The sequence below is a fragment of the Talpa europaea genome (genome assembly GCF_964194135.1).
Source record: "Talpa europaea genome assembly, chromosome: 10".
Classification (NCBI taxonomy): Eukaryota; Metazoa; Chordata; class Mammalia; order Eulipotyphla; family Talpidae; genus Talpa; species Talpa europaea.
In genome coordinates this window covers 23,646,414-23,660,566 of record NC_140077.1, presented here as the reverse complement: position 1 = coordinate 23,660,566, position 14,153 = coordinate 23,646,414, and the positions used below count along the sequence as shown (strand labels likewise).

At 43.0% G+C, this 14,153-nt stretch overlaps 1 protein-coding gene across 1 annotated transcript; it reads right to left on the bottom strand.

The window, feature by feature from the left end:
* Positions 1–1,098: 1,098 nt before the first annotated feature.
* Positions 1,099–12,587, bottom strand: OPALIN (oligodendrocytic myelin paranodal and inner loop protein; the record flags this gene model as incomplete). Its single annotated transcript, XM_084245783.1, has 6 exons — positions 12,529–12,587; positions 8,835–8,870; positions 6,201–6,236; positions 5,088–5,210; positions 3,891–3,947; positions 1,099–1,272 (listed from the first exon to the last, which is right to left on the bottom strand). The coding sequence occupies exons 1-6, from the start codon at positions 12,529–12,531 to the stop codon at positions 1,099–1,101; spliced, it is 429 nt and encodes a 142-aa protein (XP_084101909.1). The 5' UTR covers positions 12,532–12,587.
* Positions 12,588–14,153: the final 1,566 nt, after the last annotated feature.

Below are 14,153 nucleotides of genomic sequence, written 5' to 3'. Positions count from 1 at the left end.
ATAGGGCGGGGACTTGGTTCTTTCTCACCATTCCCACAAAATGGAAAGCCTTCATTTCTACTAATTTTATAAAATAAACTTTGCCTTCCCTTTACCCTATTTATCTTCTACACACACACAAACACACACACATGCACAGCCCATTGCAGAATTGCCTTCCTTAAACACTCTGATCGTAGAGTATTTAAGTGTGCACAGGGCGTGATCCAGCCGTGTGCCGCCTCGTGGTGACGGAATGTGTGGCCCCATGTGATTTCTATCCTGAGAAGTTCAGAAATAAGGAACTGCTTCCCCTCATACATCTCCCTTAAGTTTCATTTATAGTTTCAAAAATAAATAAAAAGTTAAATGCAATGATCAAGCAAGGCAAAAAAGAAAAACAGACCACCTTTCTTTACATGGAAAACCCAAACTAGGGAGGAAGAAAAGAAAAAAAAGTTTCATTTATATCCCAACTTGCACCAGGCTGACTTGGCCAACGTCCCATGGATGCCAAGTATGATGTTTTTTGTTGTTATTGTTGTTTGTCTTTTGAGAAAAGATGAGACAGCAAGACACTATGACATCAAATCCTTTGCCCAAATTACCAATAAAATTAAAATTTCTCTGGGACCAGCAACAGCATCCAAGGGCTCCTCTGGATGGAGAGTCACCTCATGAGAGCTTAGAATTAGGATGAACCTTGAGACAGATCAACCTCTCGTTGTCCAGGTCTGTCAATGAAATTTGGATTGGTTAAAAAATGACTTGGCGGGCCTCCCCGGTGGCGCAGCGGTTGAGTGCTGGGTTGCGAAGCAGCCCGCAGCCTCTGCAGCACCAGTTCGATTCCCGGCTGCTAGGCGAGGGTCCCACATGGCGCGCAGACCTCTCCTGCCGCACCCGCTGCTCCCCTCAGCAGTGTACTTTGTCAGTCTGCCTGTTCTGTTCCCCGCTCTGGCTCTGGTGAATTATCTCACCCTCCCGCGCTTCTGACTATACCCAGTGCTTGTATAAATAAATAAATCTTTAAAAAAAAAAAAATGACTTGGCATCTCTCCTCATAAATCTCTGGAGTTCAGCTGTATTCCAGATCCAGATCCACTCCTAGCTGGGGCTGCATCACTCCAGGCTCAGTCTGGGCATCAGCCACCACAGTCCCCTCCTTCTCTCCATTTCTCGGGTAGGACGGTAAGTGTCTCGCATAGGCTCCTCACTTCCTGACACAGTTTTCACATAGATGTGGGTTTCTTCTGCTCCCATCATATTCTCATGTGTGGGGGACCTGCTAGGGTTCTTGAGAAAACAAACATATCTTGACAAAATACAGGAAAAACTTCTGCCTCGACCAAGTTAGAATAAAAGCAATCAGATATACCCTCCCACCTGAAGCAACCACAGAGCAAACAAAACATTTGAAACAATAGTTTTCAAGACAGTGAACATCAGGTAGGGAAGGACATGGAAAACAAATGTGGAGAGTCTTACAATTGTCTTGAACTTACAATGGGGAGGGTTTTCAGGCCACTCGACATTCTTTTGTTTAATGTTAGCCTAGTATCTTTTTAAAAATTCTTTTAGTTTCTATCTCTTAGTGCCTTAATGTTTTTTTTTTATAGATTTATAGAAGAACCGGGGTAGAGGCCAGATGTGCGGGAGGGTGAGAGGATTCACCAGAGACAGAGCGGGGAACAAAACAGACAGACCAACTGAAATGCACTGCTGAGGGGAGCAGCAGGAGAGACAGGAGGGGTCTGCCATGCCATGTGGGTATCTCCATGGCCGGCCGGGATCGAACCCATGCTGCAGAGGCCACGGACAGCCTCATAACACTGCGCTCAACCACCTGCGCCACCAGGGAGGCCCTTAGTGCCTTAATATTTAAAGTACGTTTCTGTAGGCTGTATATAATTGGATCTTGCTTTACTATACAGTCTGAATATCTGTCTTTTAGTTGATGTGTTAGACTATTTATATTTAATGTGATCATTGATTTTATTGAGTTTAAATTAACCATCTTGCTATTTGTTTTCTATTTGTTCATTGTTGTTTTTTTTTAAGCTTTTAAAATATTTTTTATTGCATTCTTAGTAATTTCCCATGGAAGCATTTCCAAAAGCTTAGCAAAACATTTATAACTTTATAAAACCTTTTTTTTTAAATAATAAATTTTATTTTTATATTCCCCCATACAATTGCAAACACCCCATTCTGACCCCAATCCCTCCCCTCCCGCCCCCCACCCCCCAAAAAGTGTCTCTGGTTCATAGTTTTTTCTTGATTTTGATTTTCACTTTCTTATATTCATTTTCCTGGTCCCCTATTTAAGTTTTCTAGATTCCTGCTATGAGTGAGACCATCCGGTATTTTTCTTTTTCTTTTTGGCTTATTTCGCTGAGCATGATCCCTTCCAGCGCCATCCATGTTGCTGCAAATTGCATGTGTTTATGTTCATTGTTGTTTTAAATCTTTTTCTACTTCTTCTATTTAGATTTTAGAAGCACCTTATTAAGCCCCATGAAAAAAAAAATCTTGGGATTTATATTGGAATTACATTTATTATGCAGATCAATTTAATTATGTGACAACTTTATGCTATTGAACTCTGTATGCAGTACTGTGGTATATAACTTCCATTATTTAGGGCTTATTGAATATCTTTTATGTAAGTATTACTATTGCCCATAAAGTGATTATATGTTTTGTTAGATTTATTCTTTAGGTTTCTGTATATATTTTTTTCAGGGTATATGAGTTTCTCCATTGTTATGTTTCTACAGGTTTCCCCTGCTATTTGAAAGTAGACATTCCTATTTAGCATGATTTGATAGGTTATTTTTTGGGCCTGGAAACAACAAAAACTATATACACTTAAAAATTTTTTTAATTATTTCTTCAAATGATTTGCTATTGATTTTTAGAAATACAAAATTACTTTTGTATATTGATTTTCTATCCAGTAAATTTGCTTAACTTTCTTATTAATTTAATAATTTATGTGAAGGGAATCTGACTTTCCTTTTTCAGTGAGCAATCATATCATCTGCAGATAAGGGAACTTTCATTTCTACTTTTCCCGTTTTCTACTTTCTACTTCTTTTTCTTTGTTTTCAGCTTGACTGAGGCAAAATTGACAACATTGTAAGATATTTAAAGTATGCAGTGTGAATTAATACAAAGTAAAAATCAAAATCAACAAGCAACTACAAACCAGAGACACACTCCGTTGGGTGGGGAGGAGCGGGGAGAGGAAGGACTAGGGTCAAAATAAGGGGGGGGGGTGCAACTGTATGGGGAATATAACCAAAATGATAATGCATACATTGTGCAAAAATAAAAAATGATATAAGAATTATATAAAATAAAATATTAATTAAAAAAATTAAGTATACAGTGTGATGTTTGAGATGTCCATTGTGAAAGATTCTCCCTTCCTCCCAAGCTGTGAGTTAACTTCTACTTTTTTTCTCTTATCCTACTACCAACTAAAATACAATATTGAATAGAAGTAGTGATGGTGGTCATCCTTATTTTGTTTCTGAACTTCAAGAGAATTCATTAGCATTTTACCCTTAGGCACGATGTTTGCTCTAATTTTTTAAAAAAGATTTTCTTGATGTCAAGGAAGTTTCTTTCCAGTTTTTAGTTTGCCAAGGGTTCACATCACAAATGGTTGATTAATTTTTTTGAATTCTTTTCTGCTGCTGACATGGTTCAATGAGTTTTCTTTTTATTTTGTCAGTGAAATAAATAATATCATATTGCTTTTATAATAGTAAATAAATCTTGAATTCCTGTTCAGTGTCACTTGGTCATTGTTTCCAAGTGTGCTCGCACTGTACTTCTGTACAGGAAAGGCTTTAAATCCTTGAGCATGTTTATTATGTGAATGATGTATAACCAAGAGTTCTTACCTCAGCTATCTTGGGATTATCATAGATTTCTGAAATTTCACATGGCCGCTCACTTTCCTAAGTAGGTAAAAACATAAATAAATAAAAGAAGAAGAAATGAAGCGTCACAGCATTTGCTCACAACCGCAATTAAAGTCAGTGGTTGTTAAATCTGGGTGCACATTCAAATCACCAGAGAATTTTAAGAACAAAACCAGAAACACTGATTTAATTGTTTTTGCTGGTTGGTATTTGTGTAGCCTCCAAGGTGATTTTAAGGAGGATGGAAGGTTGGAAATCATTGCTTAAATAAACAAAGCCATGGGAAATCATTTTAATTTGTCTAATTTATAGCTTTCTCACATAACTCTATGTCCATAATCTCACTTCATCCTGGCAGTGCTGTCTAGCTCTTAAAACAGGAAGGGTAGTTTTTACGACTCTTATTTTGGGGTTGAACTAATCAAGGCACAGAAAATGTTAAGCCACTTGTCCAGGATCATATAGATGATGAAGTGGCAGAGCAGGGCTAGAACCCAGGATTTCTATCTCCCTGGGACTGATCACCCGCGTGAGGACCATCAGGAATATTCATAAGTAGAGAGTGGGAGTATTACCCAGAGTTCACACAATACCCTTGTATCACAATCATGGAAGCTTTCTATATATAGTCTAGGTGGTCTTTGAATTCTGAACATGGTCTCCAGAGCAATCTACCCATTTGGAAGGGTACCTACCATTTAGAGGCTCTTGTGACCAATGTATGTTCAGATTTGAGAAAAGGTCAAATAAAAATAGGATACTTCAATCCACTCTTCTGATGGGGATAGCCCTGCCGGAGACTCCTTAGCATCTGTTTGCCTGCTATTTTCTCAAGATGATCTCCACCCTTTCTTTGGGAAGCATGTGCCCTTTTGTTTGTCAGCTCTAGAGAACACAACCCACTGTACACACACGTGTTTGCCATGGCAACAAACATCCCTCTAACCAACTGCCATCCTTGTTGCCAAGAGACTTCCTCGCAGGACCTGAGGGCTGTGTGGCTAACCAGCTCCACCTGGAGCATAATGTCATGAGTCTGAGATAGAAAAGGAGGCACAGGAACACCAACCATGTGCCCTCAGGAAAACACATAAGTGTCAATACCCTCACCCAAACCAGTTCAAAAAACACGCATTCCTGCCCCAAGTACCCAGACCCAAAAGAGCTACCAGTCACCTCAGTGGCCTCTCTGTGGCTGCTCCTTCGTCGGCAAATCAGAGTCAGTACCAAAGCCAGCAGCAGGGCGGTGGCCACCAGGGATGGGATGCCTGCTGCCAGCCCGAGAGATGGCCCACAGTCCTGGCACAGATTGAAACACAGGGTCAGGTTCACCAAGAGCAAAGGAAAGGCTCAATCAATTAAAAATAAAACAAGATAAAAGCCTGCATGAGCCCTGAATGTCCTAAGTAACATCAAAATGGTAACAAGGTCTATGAAAAAATGTTTGCCACACGCGTGATGACTGCCTCATTTTCACAGGATTTAATTTCCACGTTTAACTCAACCGGAAATGGGTGATAATCAGGCAGAAACATGAGCAAAAGATAGAAAGAGGCCACTTCTAAGGCCAAAAGTACAACTGTCTCATCAACCTGGGCTAAGTGGAGCTAAAATTCAAAGCAACAAGATGTCACATTTGCCTGTCACTGTGGCAAAAAGGAAAAGGGTTGTATGATAGTCCACATCATTTTGATATGAATTTTTAAAATTTATTCACTACTGAATATTCAAATTCCTACTTTGCTTTGATCTGACTAGAGATAGCCACATGTGCAGTCACATAAGTTTTCAGATGTGCAGATTATCAAGAATATCAAGGAAAATCCTTCACATTTGGCAAGGCTTTGTTATGTACTTAATTGAGTATTTAATTTGGATTCCCCTAAATGAGCAACTTTCATATATAACTTACACATGGAAATGCATGACTACCTGTCACAGGATGAACATGGCCAGCACCCCAGAAGCCCCTCAGCTCCCTTCCAGGCATCCCAAGCCCTGAGCCCACCTGAGGGGTGTCTCCCCTGCTTGCCCACAGCATCAGGACGCACACAGAAAGCACACACATATTTGTGGCCAGTCTGTATCAAATCCAGCTGTGATTTTGCACACTCTTCCCTCACTTTGCAGCTGAGTTGGTCGTAAGACCAATATCTGAGCCAGATTCTGTGCTTGGTGACAGTTCACATGACACACGCTAATCTTCAAGACAGGGGCTCAAAACGAGCAGCGCACCCTCATCTCCATTTTACAAATGACCATTTCCCTGTAGTTTCAGGGTCTACTTACTGCTTCTGGCCCATCCGTTACAACTGGGGAGGACGTCTGTGTGGAAAAAGAACATCCATCTGAATAAAAGAAAACCTCTAGAACACACTGTCCTCAGGGTAGTCTGTCACGGGTTAAGCTACAACTGCCAAAATTCCACCCCTTGCTAAACTTTCTGTTAAAAACAGCAAACAGCAACTGCCGAATAGAACTTCACTTGGTTGTTTCCCAGGTAAGAATTGGGATGAAATTGGGCTCCAAGGAGAGCAGACTCAGAAATTCAGGGGAGTTTCTCTTCATTCACCCTGTGGATTTGCCATAATCTATTTTATGGATACAACTGAGAAAGGCCTTCTCTGGGCCCCGGTTACCATGCCTTCCCTACACACTTTGGGCCTACTTGTCCCTTTTGCAGAAAGAAAATAGAAATGCTGGTGAAGGAAAGGCTCTTTGGGGAAGCCTTAGCTGTCCTCAAAGGTGCAATGAAGCAGGGGCAGGTGCTGGAGCTGTAACTTAGCCAGGCTCAGGATCGCTGCACTATGAACAAATACATCCCATGAAAACATTTCTACTCAAGAGGGACTCTGGATCGCACCCATTGGGTCTCACCCATTGATGAAACATTTCTGACAAGAGTCTTACATGAATCAGCACATCTCGAATCGGCCCATCTTAGAAGGAAAGTCCTGCGATAGCCGCTCACCGTGTCAGTTACACTAGGTGGTGGAGTGTGGAGTGAGGAGGTAGGTTTTCGGTTCACACTGCCTGAGTGGGTGCAGATTTTTCCACACTCCCAAGCTAAAGGGCCTTGGTTCTTCATTTATAAAAGAGGGATATTAGTACCTACCTCTAGGGTTGTTATGAGGATCACATGAGCACCGGAAGTGTAAGCTTTTGTCATTCCTTTAAACTTGGCAAGGCTTTGTTAGGTATTTAATTGTATGTTTAATCCTCTTGTCAACTCTGTGAGCACACTGGAGTCCCCTGGGCTTGGGCTTTTGACAATTATTGTCTCTATTTACAAAAAAATGAAATAGGTCTCAGAGGAGTTATGGGTCTTGTCTAAGATTCCACAGCATCGTCAATCTCCCCTGAACTCAGGTATTTGAATTCTAAACCTAGATCTCTTTCCCAACCACCCATCAAGGCCCATGGAAGGGGGGGAATCAATACCAGGCATTCACACTGGCTACTTAAATGGTTACACTTGCACCTACATATGTGCAGTCTTACCCTGCTCCTCCACATTATCTTAATGCCACATTTGCCTAAAGAATTCTATTTTTCAGGGTAGCAGGAAGCATTGGATATTGTTTTGGGGGAAGACATTTTGTCTTCAGATTACAGAAATTCACTTGGACTGGCTTTAGTCAAAAAAAAAAAAAAAAAAAAAAAGGAGTTAACTGTGAGGATGCATGAGTGGCAGGAAATTGGCTTTTTCCAACATCAGAGCTGGGAATTGAGAACTTGTTAAGCCCAAAAGCCATCCCTCCTGGGATCTCGCCAAATCCGGGCAGTATGGGGTTTACCTGTTTTCATTTCTGCCTGCCTGTTTGCTTCTTTTTCTCTCTCCAGATGGATTTTTCTGCCCTTACACCCCCCTGATTTTGTGTCAGCTAGTGCTTGTGAACTACTTTCCATGTGCCAGGCTGTTTAAGCACTTTCCCTGTATCAGCTCATTTGTTGTCCACAGCAGCCAGTGAAGCAGGACTATAGTGATCCCCATTTTACAAATAAGAGAGCAAGCACAGAGAAGTGAAGTGACTTGTGTGAGGTCACACCGGTTTCGAGTGGTTTGGCTCCAGGGTCTCTGCACTTAATCACTATGCCACGCTGATCTTCCAGGTGGAATCAACTTACTCTTTTTAAATAACCCTCTAACTTATCAGAAAAAATTGGCATAGCCAAACCCACTAAAAAACCTGGGCCAGGAAAATGCCTAGCTCAAGCACAGCAGCATGAAGATTAGAAAACAGCTCTGGCTGTGTTGGCTCTACACAATACGAGAGCAGAAGGTGGAAAATCAGCTCCGATGTGAAACCGTACACCCTCTTTAACCCCAAATCTCCATGTTCCCTAGCAACTGAATATCAAGAGCCATAAACCGGACATTCTTGAGGACCCAATAATTTCCTTGCAGAATATATCTTAAGGAAATCATCACCTTAAGTGCGTGCATACAGATTTAGCTATAACTGTGTTGATCACAAAACTATTCCTAATTGTAATGAATCAGTTAAAGAAATAAATGGCTTGTGAAAATATATCACCGTCCTTAGTTATGGTTATAAAGGCTGATGGGAAACATTGATTATCTAATATTATATGTGGAGTAAGGACACAATGACATACAGTCAGCAAAACTAAACATTTTTATAAAGTCAAACAGGATTGGAAAGAATATCAATGTTTCATGCTGTTGGAAATTTAGGTACTTGAAGTTTCTGTTTTCCTTTTCCAAATGTGCATCTATAATTTTTATAATTAAAAATATTTCACTCAGCACCCCGCCCCCCACCCCCAACACCTTTGAAGAGCTGTGTAACACCTCACTCTAGGTGAGGTCTCTGAGGTGCTGGCCTTCTGGGGCCCAGGGTAAATTCTGTGCAGATCTCTGCTGCCTGTCTGGTGAATGAATGGTGCTGCTGAACTTACCATGTTGGCCGGCAGTGTGAAGTTCAGAGAAAAACTCTGGAAAAGAGATGGAAATGTTGGAGCTCCCAGAAATGGTCAGCCAGGCTCCTGACCCCTCCACCAATGTCCCTGACCCTGGCAGATTCCAAAAGAATTTACTGATCCTATTGGCTCAGTCAGCCAGTCTCTGCTCCCCAATCCTGGCCCCAAAAAAGGTCAGGGGAGCAGGGGAGGTTGAAGTCACAAGTTTCTCCCTCAACATCAAGCCAGTGTTACCCCCAGCGACCCCCACCCCCACCAGGTCCTCCATCAGCATCAAATTAAGGGACAAGCCAGCGAAACTATTGCCTGAGGGGTTCCAATCCATGAGAGCAGCAAACACAGTGCTAGAAATATGACCAAGTGCTGAAAATGGTTCCTGCTTCCTCACTCTGCACCTGGCCTCATCTCTCCCCCAAACATGGAGTCAATATTTAAAGATTAGGGGCTCACCTAGGCACCACATTGTTAGCCTATCCTGGGACCTACTTGTTTGAGTCAGGGCCTTTGGGGGCTCCTTCTTTCTCCCTGTCACTCCAGTTTGGGCTCGACCATTCTAGTTTTTCCAGGTTGTCCAGTCCCTTCCCAGCCTGGAACAAAGGGGGACACTTCTCTGACACAGCTGGTGATGCTCTCTGCCCTATGGTCCCCTGGCTGGAGTGGTCTTGTTTCTACTCTCCAGAGTCCAGGCCCCCATGTCTAGCCATTCCTGATTAGTGACCCCTGGATGGACCTCACTCAGCTCTAGCCTTGCTGCCCCCTAGAACCTGACTTATTCTTCAGCTCCTTATCTTCCCGAAACCTTCCAAGACTAGGCCCTGCCATTCCAGAGGCAACAAATTTGCTAAGTTGTTAAATTTAATGTTATCCCAACATAGTTATATTGGGAAGGATTATATTGATAGAATTCAGAAGAATCTTAACCTTACAAACCTGAAGTGCCTCAAAGATCATCTATCTCACAATCTTCATTTTACAGAAGAGGAAACTAAGACCCAGGGGCTCATCAGAAATTACCTCATGGCCACATTACCTGGTGAGAACAGTTAGAGCTACTCTCTTAAAACAGGCCAAATGAGTGAAAAGATGATTCTAGAAGAGATAGTTCCAATCTATACAATATGTATATAATTGATGAAATACCTATTTTAGCAAAATATTGGTAGGTTGGAGTTCAGATGGATTAGTGAATGAGCAACTCCTCTGTGAACTAAAAATGTCTTAAGCTTTTAAAATGTGTAGTTCCTTCTGCCACTGGCCCCCAAAATCACATCCTTCAGTGAAGATGGCCCCACCCAACTCTCATGCTTCAGTGTTGGTTTTGTTCATTTCTCTGGCCCTTAGCCATAGGGGGCCCTGGCTTGATCAGGAGAGAAATCAAAGTTCAAGAATGTAGACTTGCTCACCCAGGTTCACAAAAAGCTGTCACCAGAACCTAGATATTTGGTGACACCACTCCACAGGCCTCCACACCATAGATTCTGTGGACAGAGTGGAGCCCCGAGGTCACAGCCCATTTTCTCCTCTAGGCAAGGTTAGAACAAAAGGACCACATGGGCCACCTTAGGTAAGCATCTTCATGCCCAAGTGACCTAACTACTACCCTTCATTCTTTTTTTTTTTTTTTTTTTAGAGATTTATTTATTTATTTATTTGTACAAGCACTGGGTACAGTTAGAAGCTCTGGAGGGTGAGAGAATTCAACAGAGCCAGAGCAGGAAGCAGAACAGGCAGAAGGATGGAAGCACACTGCTGAGGGGAGCAGCGGGCGGCAGGAGAGGTCTAAGCGCCATGTGGGACCCTCGCCGGTGGCCGGGGATTGAACCGGAGCTGCAGAGGCTGTGGGCAGCTTCGCAGTCCAGCGCTCAACTGCTGCGCCACCAGGGGAGGCCCTACTACCCTTTATTCTTAACATCATCCAAGCCCACAGATGCTGCAAAGACACTGGTGGTCACTGCACTGAATGCAGAGCCTGACCTCATCAGTGAGTACTGGGTACTGATGTCAGCAGGCCCAACACAATGCTTCCTTTGGGGGGACTGCACAGGGGGAGGGAGTAGCAACCCGTGGGCCATTGCATGTGCTGTTTACCAACATTTGGATGACAAAGAGCTTGGCCAGTTTCAGAAAGACATTCATATATTATAAAAACACACTACAATGCTTGCAGGAGGGAAAAGCATTGCATACACTTGGGCGGAGAAGAATCTGACACACTGCCTCTTAGAAAGTCAGCTGGGGGGGGGGGGTGAGGCAACTTTGGGTTTGGAGACACCAGACCTGGATTTGAGTCCAGATTGAGTCAATTAGTAGCTTTGTGGCCTTGAAAAAGTCACTCAAACTCTCTGCTCTCCATTTTACCTAACAAATCTGTTCTCCAGGCTTGGTTTTTCCATCCTCAAATGGGACATACTATTAACTTGCCCTGATCATCCCAATGGATAAATTCAAAGGAAGTAACAACTGTAGCAGCTCTAGTCAACTATAAATACTCTTGGGTCTCTCTCGTGGTCCAAGGGTTAAGTGTCAGCACTATCACTGCTATAGCCTGAGTTAGATCGCAGGCCAGGGAGCTCACACATGGCGCAGCAGACCTCTCCTGACTCCCCTTAGCAGTGTATTTCAGTAGATCCACCTGTTCTGCTCACCACTCTATCTCTGGAGAATCCTCTCAACCTCCACACCTCTGGCCTACACCCCAGTTCTTCTACACAAAGATAAATAAAATAAAAAAACAACTATAAATACTCTGAATAAATGAGGGATCATGTGGTATTATACTCCTGAGGGACTGAGGCAGAGGGAAGTCACTTAGGAAGTTCTTGTTAGATGGACTTGCACGCATAGATTAGCAATACTCAAAGGACTAGAATTCGATCCAATACACTTTCTGCTAGGCTAAGTGCTATGTAGCATCTATATAATGGTTCCTAAGGCACTTTCAGATCTCAGTGACTGAGATCCCAATGACTGACAATTCTATGGATTCACTATTTGTGAGGGAAAGGAATCAGATGGAGTAATCATTCACCATAGTGAGGGTGACATTGCTCTCATAACTTCCTCATAAAGGGAACACTATCATTCCTCCGTCAAGGGTATGGGAACTCAGGCCAAGATGGGTTTCTGGCGGTCACCACCTGGCCAGCATAGGTCAAGGTAGGTCATAGACTTTCCTCACTGCAGTCTCGTTGATAAGTAATCTCTCTAATAAGGAATTCTTGTGTTTTCCTCCTGACTTAGTAGACATTATCTGATTGAGTCGCAACTAATTATGTGTCACCAGTCTATAAGACAGGTGGAAGTTTTCTGATGCATCTTGTGGATGTCCAATAATGCAACAGAGACAGATTGAACAAATAAAGATAACGTCATTGATCAGACCCTTGGCTTCAACTGGAAACAAATTTAGCTGAAACATCTTCTTTGCAGTCTTTGTTGTATGTGGGATTTTAATAACAAAACCTTAATATTAAAATAAAAAGTGAAATCAGCAAATATTTGATGAGAATTTTTTAAAAAAAATGATTAGTATTTGCATTAGAAAATAATTAAAAAAACAAACATCTTGATATCTTTGTACCAAGGTATAATTATATTTAAATTTGGAGATATGAGCTTTAACAACCTGGGAGTTATGAAGGTTAGACTGAGAAAGATGCTAGTTCTCACTTACCATTTCCGACAGTTTCCCCAGAATTGTTTCCAAATGCTGCCCTGGGCAAGCTCCTTTCTTGATGGTTATTTGTTATTTGTTGGTGTCTTGCATTTGCAGGAATGTCCAACTGGGAAATCAAGGGTGAGAAGGCAAGAGGTGGTTCTGAAGCCAAGCCATTTATGGTGAGGGGAGTAGCCAAGTCCTCAGCCCATCCCTCAGGGCAGATGACCTCTGGCCGTGGCTTGTGTTTGTGGCTGGGCCATCCGCCCTCTTTACCTACATCTTTCACCCTTCTTACTTTTCAGATGCCTTCCATCTCAGTGAAGAACGTCAGCTGGCTTGGTTTCTGCAACAGGCAGCTCTTTAGAAACAATGGATTATACAGCCTGAGGCTGGTTGCTCCCTCCCCAGATGACAGACAGCAGCTCTGCCCCAGCCTAGCAATGATGGAGGCAACATTTACCAGCACCAGCAGAGGATGCCTGGGAGGCAGATGGGTGTTGGAGCCACACTGTTTGGGGGGCAGGGCTGTAGATAACTCCACACAACGACCATACTCTCTAGTCAGGGAGCTGCCATTGGTGAGTTTGACCTCACCCACTCTCCGTTCTCCATGGAGAGTGGGGACCCTCCTTGAGCTGGAGGAAGCCCTTGATGTGGGCTGCTTCTATTGTTGAGGAGTTCTGTTAGTTCATTATTTTAAAGAGTAAAGAGTTGGAGTCCATGATAACAAAATAACAGGATTAAAGCCAATATTTTGGCCATTTAAATGAGTACATTCCATCATTTATGAACAAGTCTTTTTGATGCCTTCTTTTTCTAAAATTTTTAAAAAGTTTTTATTTTTTAATTTATTTGTTTATGTATACCAGAACTGGGGTACAGACCAGAGGTGCAGGGAGTGAAAGGATTCACCAAAGACAGAGTGGGGAACAGAACAGGCAGACTGACTGAAATACACTGCTGAGGGAAGCAGCGGGCAAGACAGGAGAGGTCTGCTGGGCCATGAGGGTGGCTCGCTGGCCGGCCGGGGATCGAACTCGTGCTGCAGTGGCTGCGGACAGTTTCACAGTGCTGTGCTTAACCTCTTGCACCACCAGGGAGGTCCCTTTTTGATACTTTCTAAAGGACAATATATTAAGCATTTTTCTAGCAACTGTTCTGGGCCTTAGGGAATATATATCTACAAGGTCAGATGGACAACAATCAGGAGAACAAGTAAGAGCCTCCAGGAGAGCGCAAATGGGGTGCAAGGGAAAACCGAGCAGTGTAACTGGGGAAGTGGGCACCCTAGCCGTGCCTGAGAGATGACATTTAGGGTGCCTGTGAGAGATGAGAGGGGGCCGGGAAGGGGGAAGAGCAAATGCAGAGCCCTGGAGCTGAGGTAGGCTCCATCGGCCCTGTCCTGATGGAGGATGATATGAAAGAGCTTCCAGAAACCAGACAGGAACAAGTCTTTCTTCTCGAGAGCCCCTGAAGCTTGGGAGTTGCTTGTTGTTGCAGCACAAGTTACCCCATGCAGACTGATGCATCAGTGACGTGCCCACCATGGGGGCTTATCCTTTAGGCACCAGTGACTAAAAGAGGGCAGAAAAGCCGTACAACCTTGGCACCCTACGGATAGCACAAAACAGTCACACGTG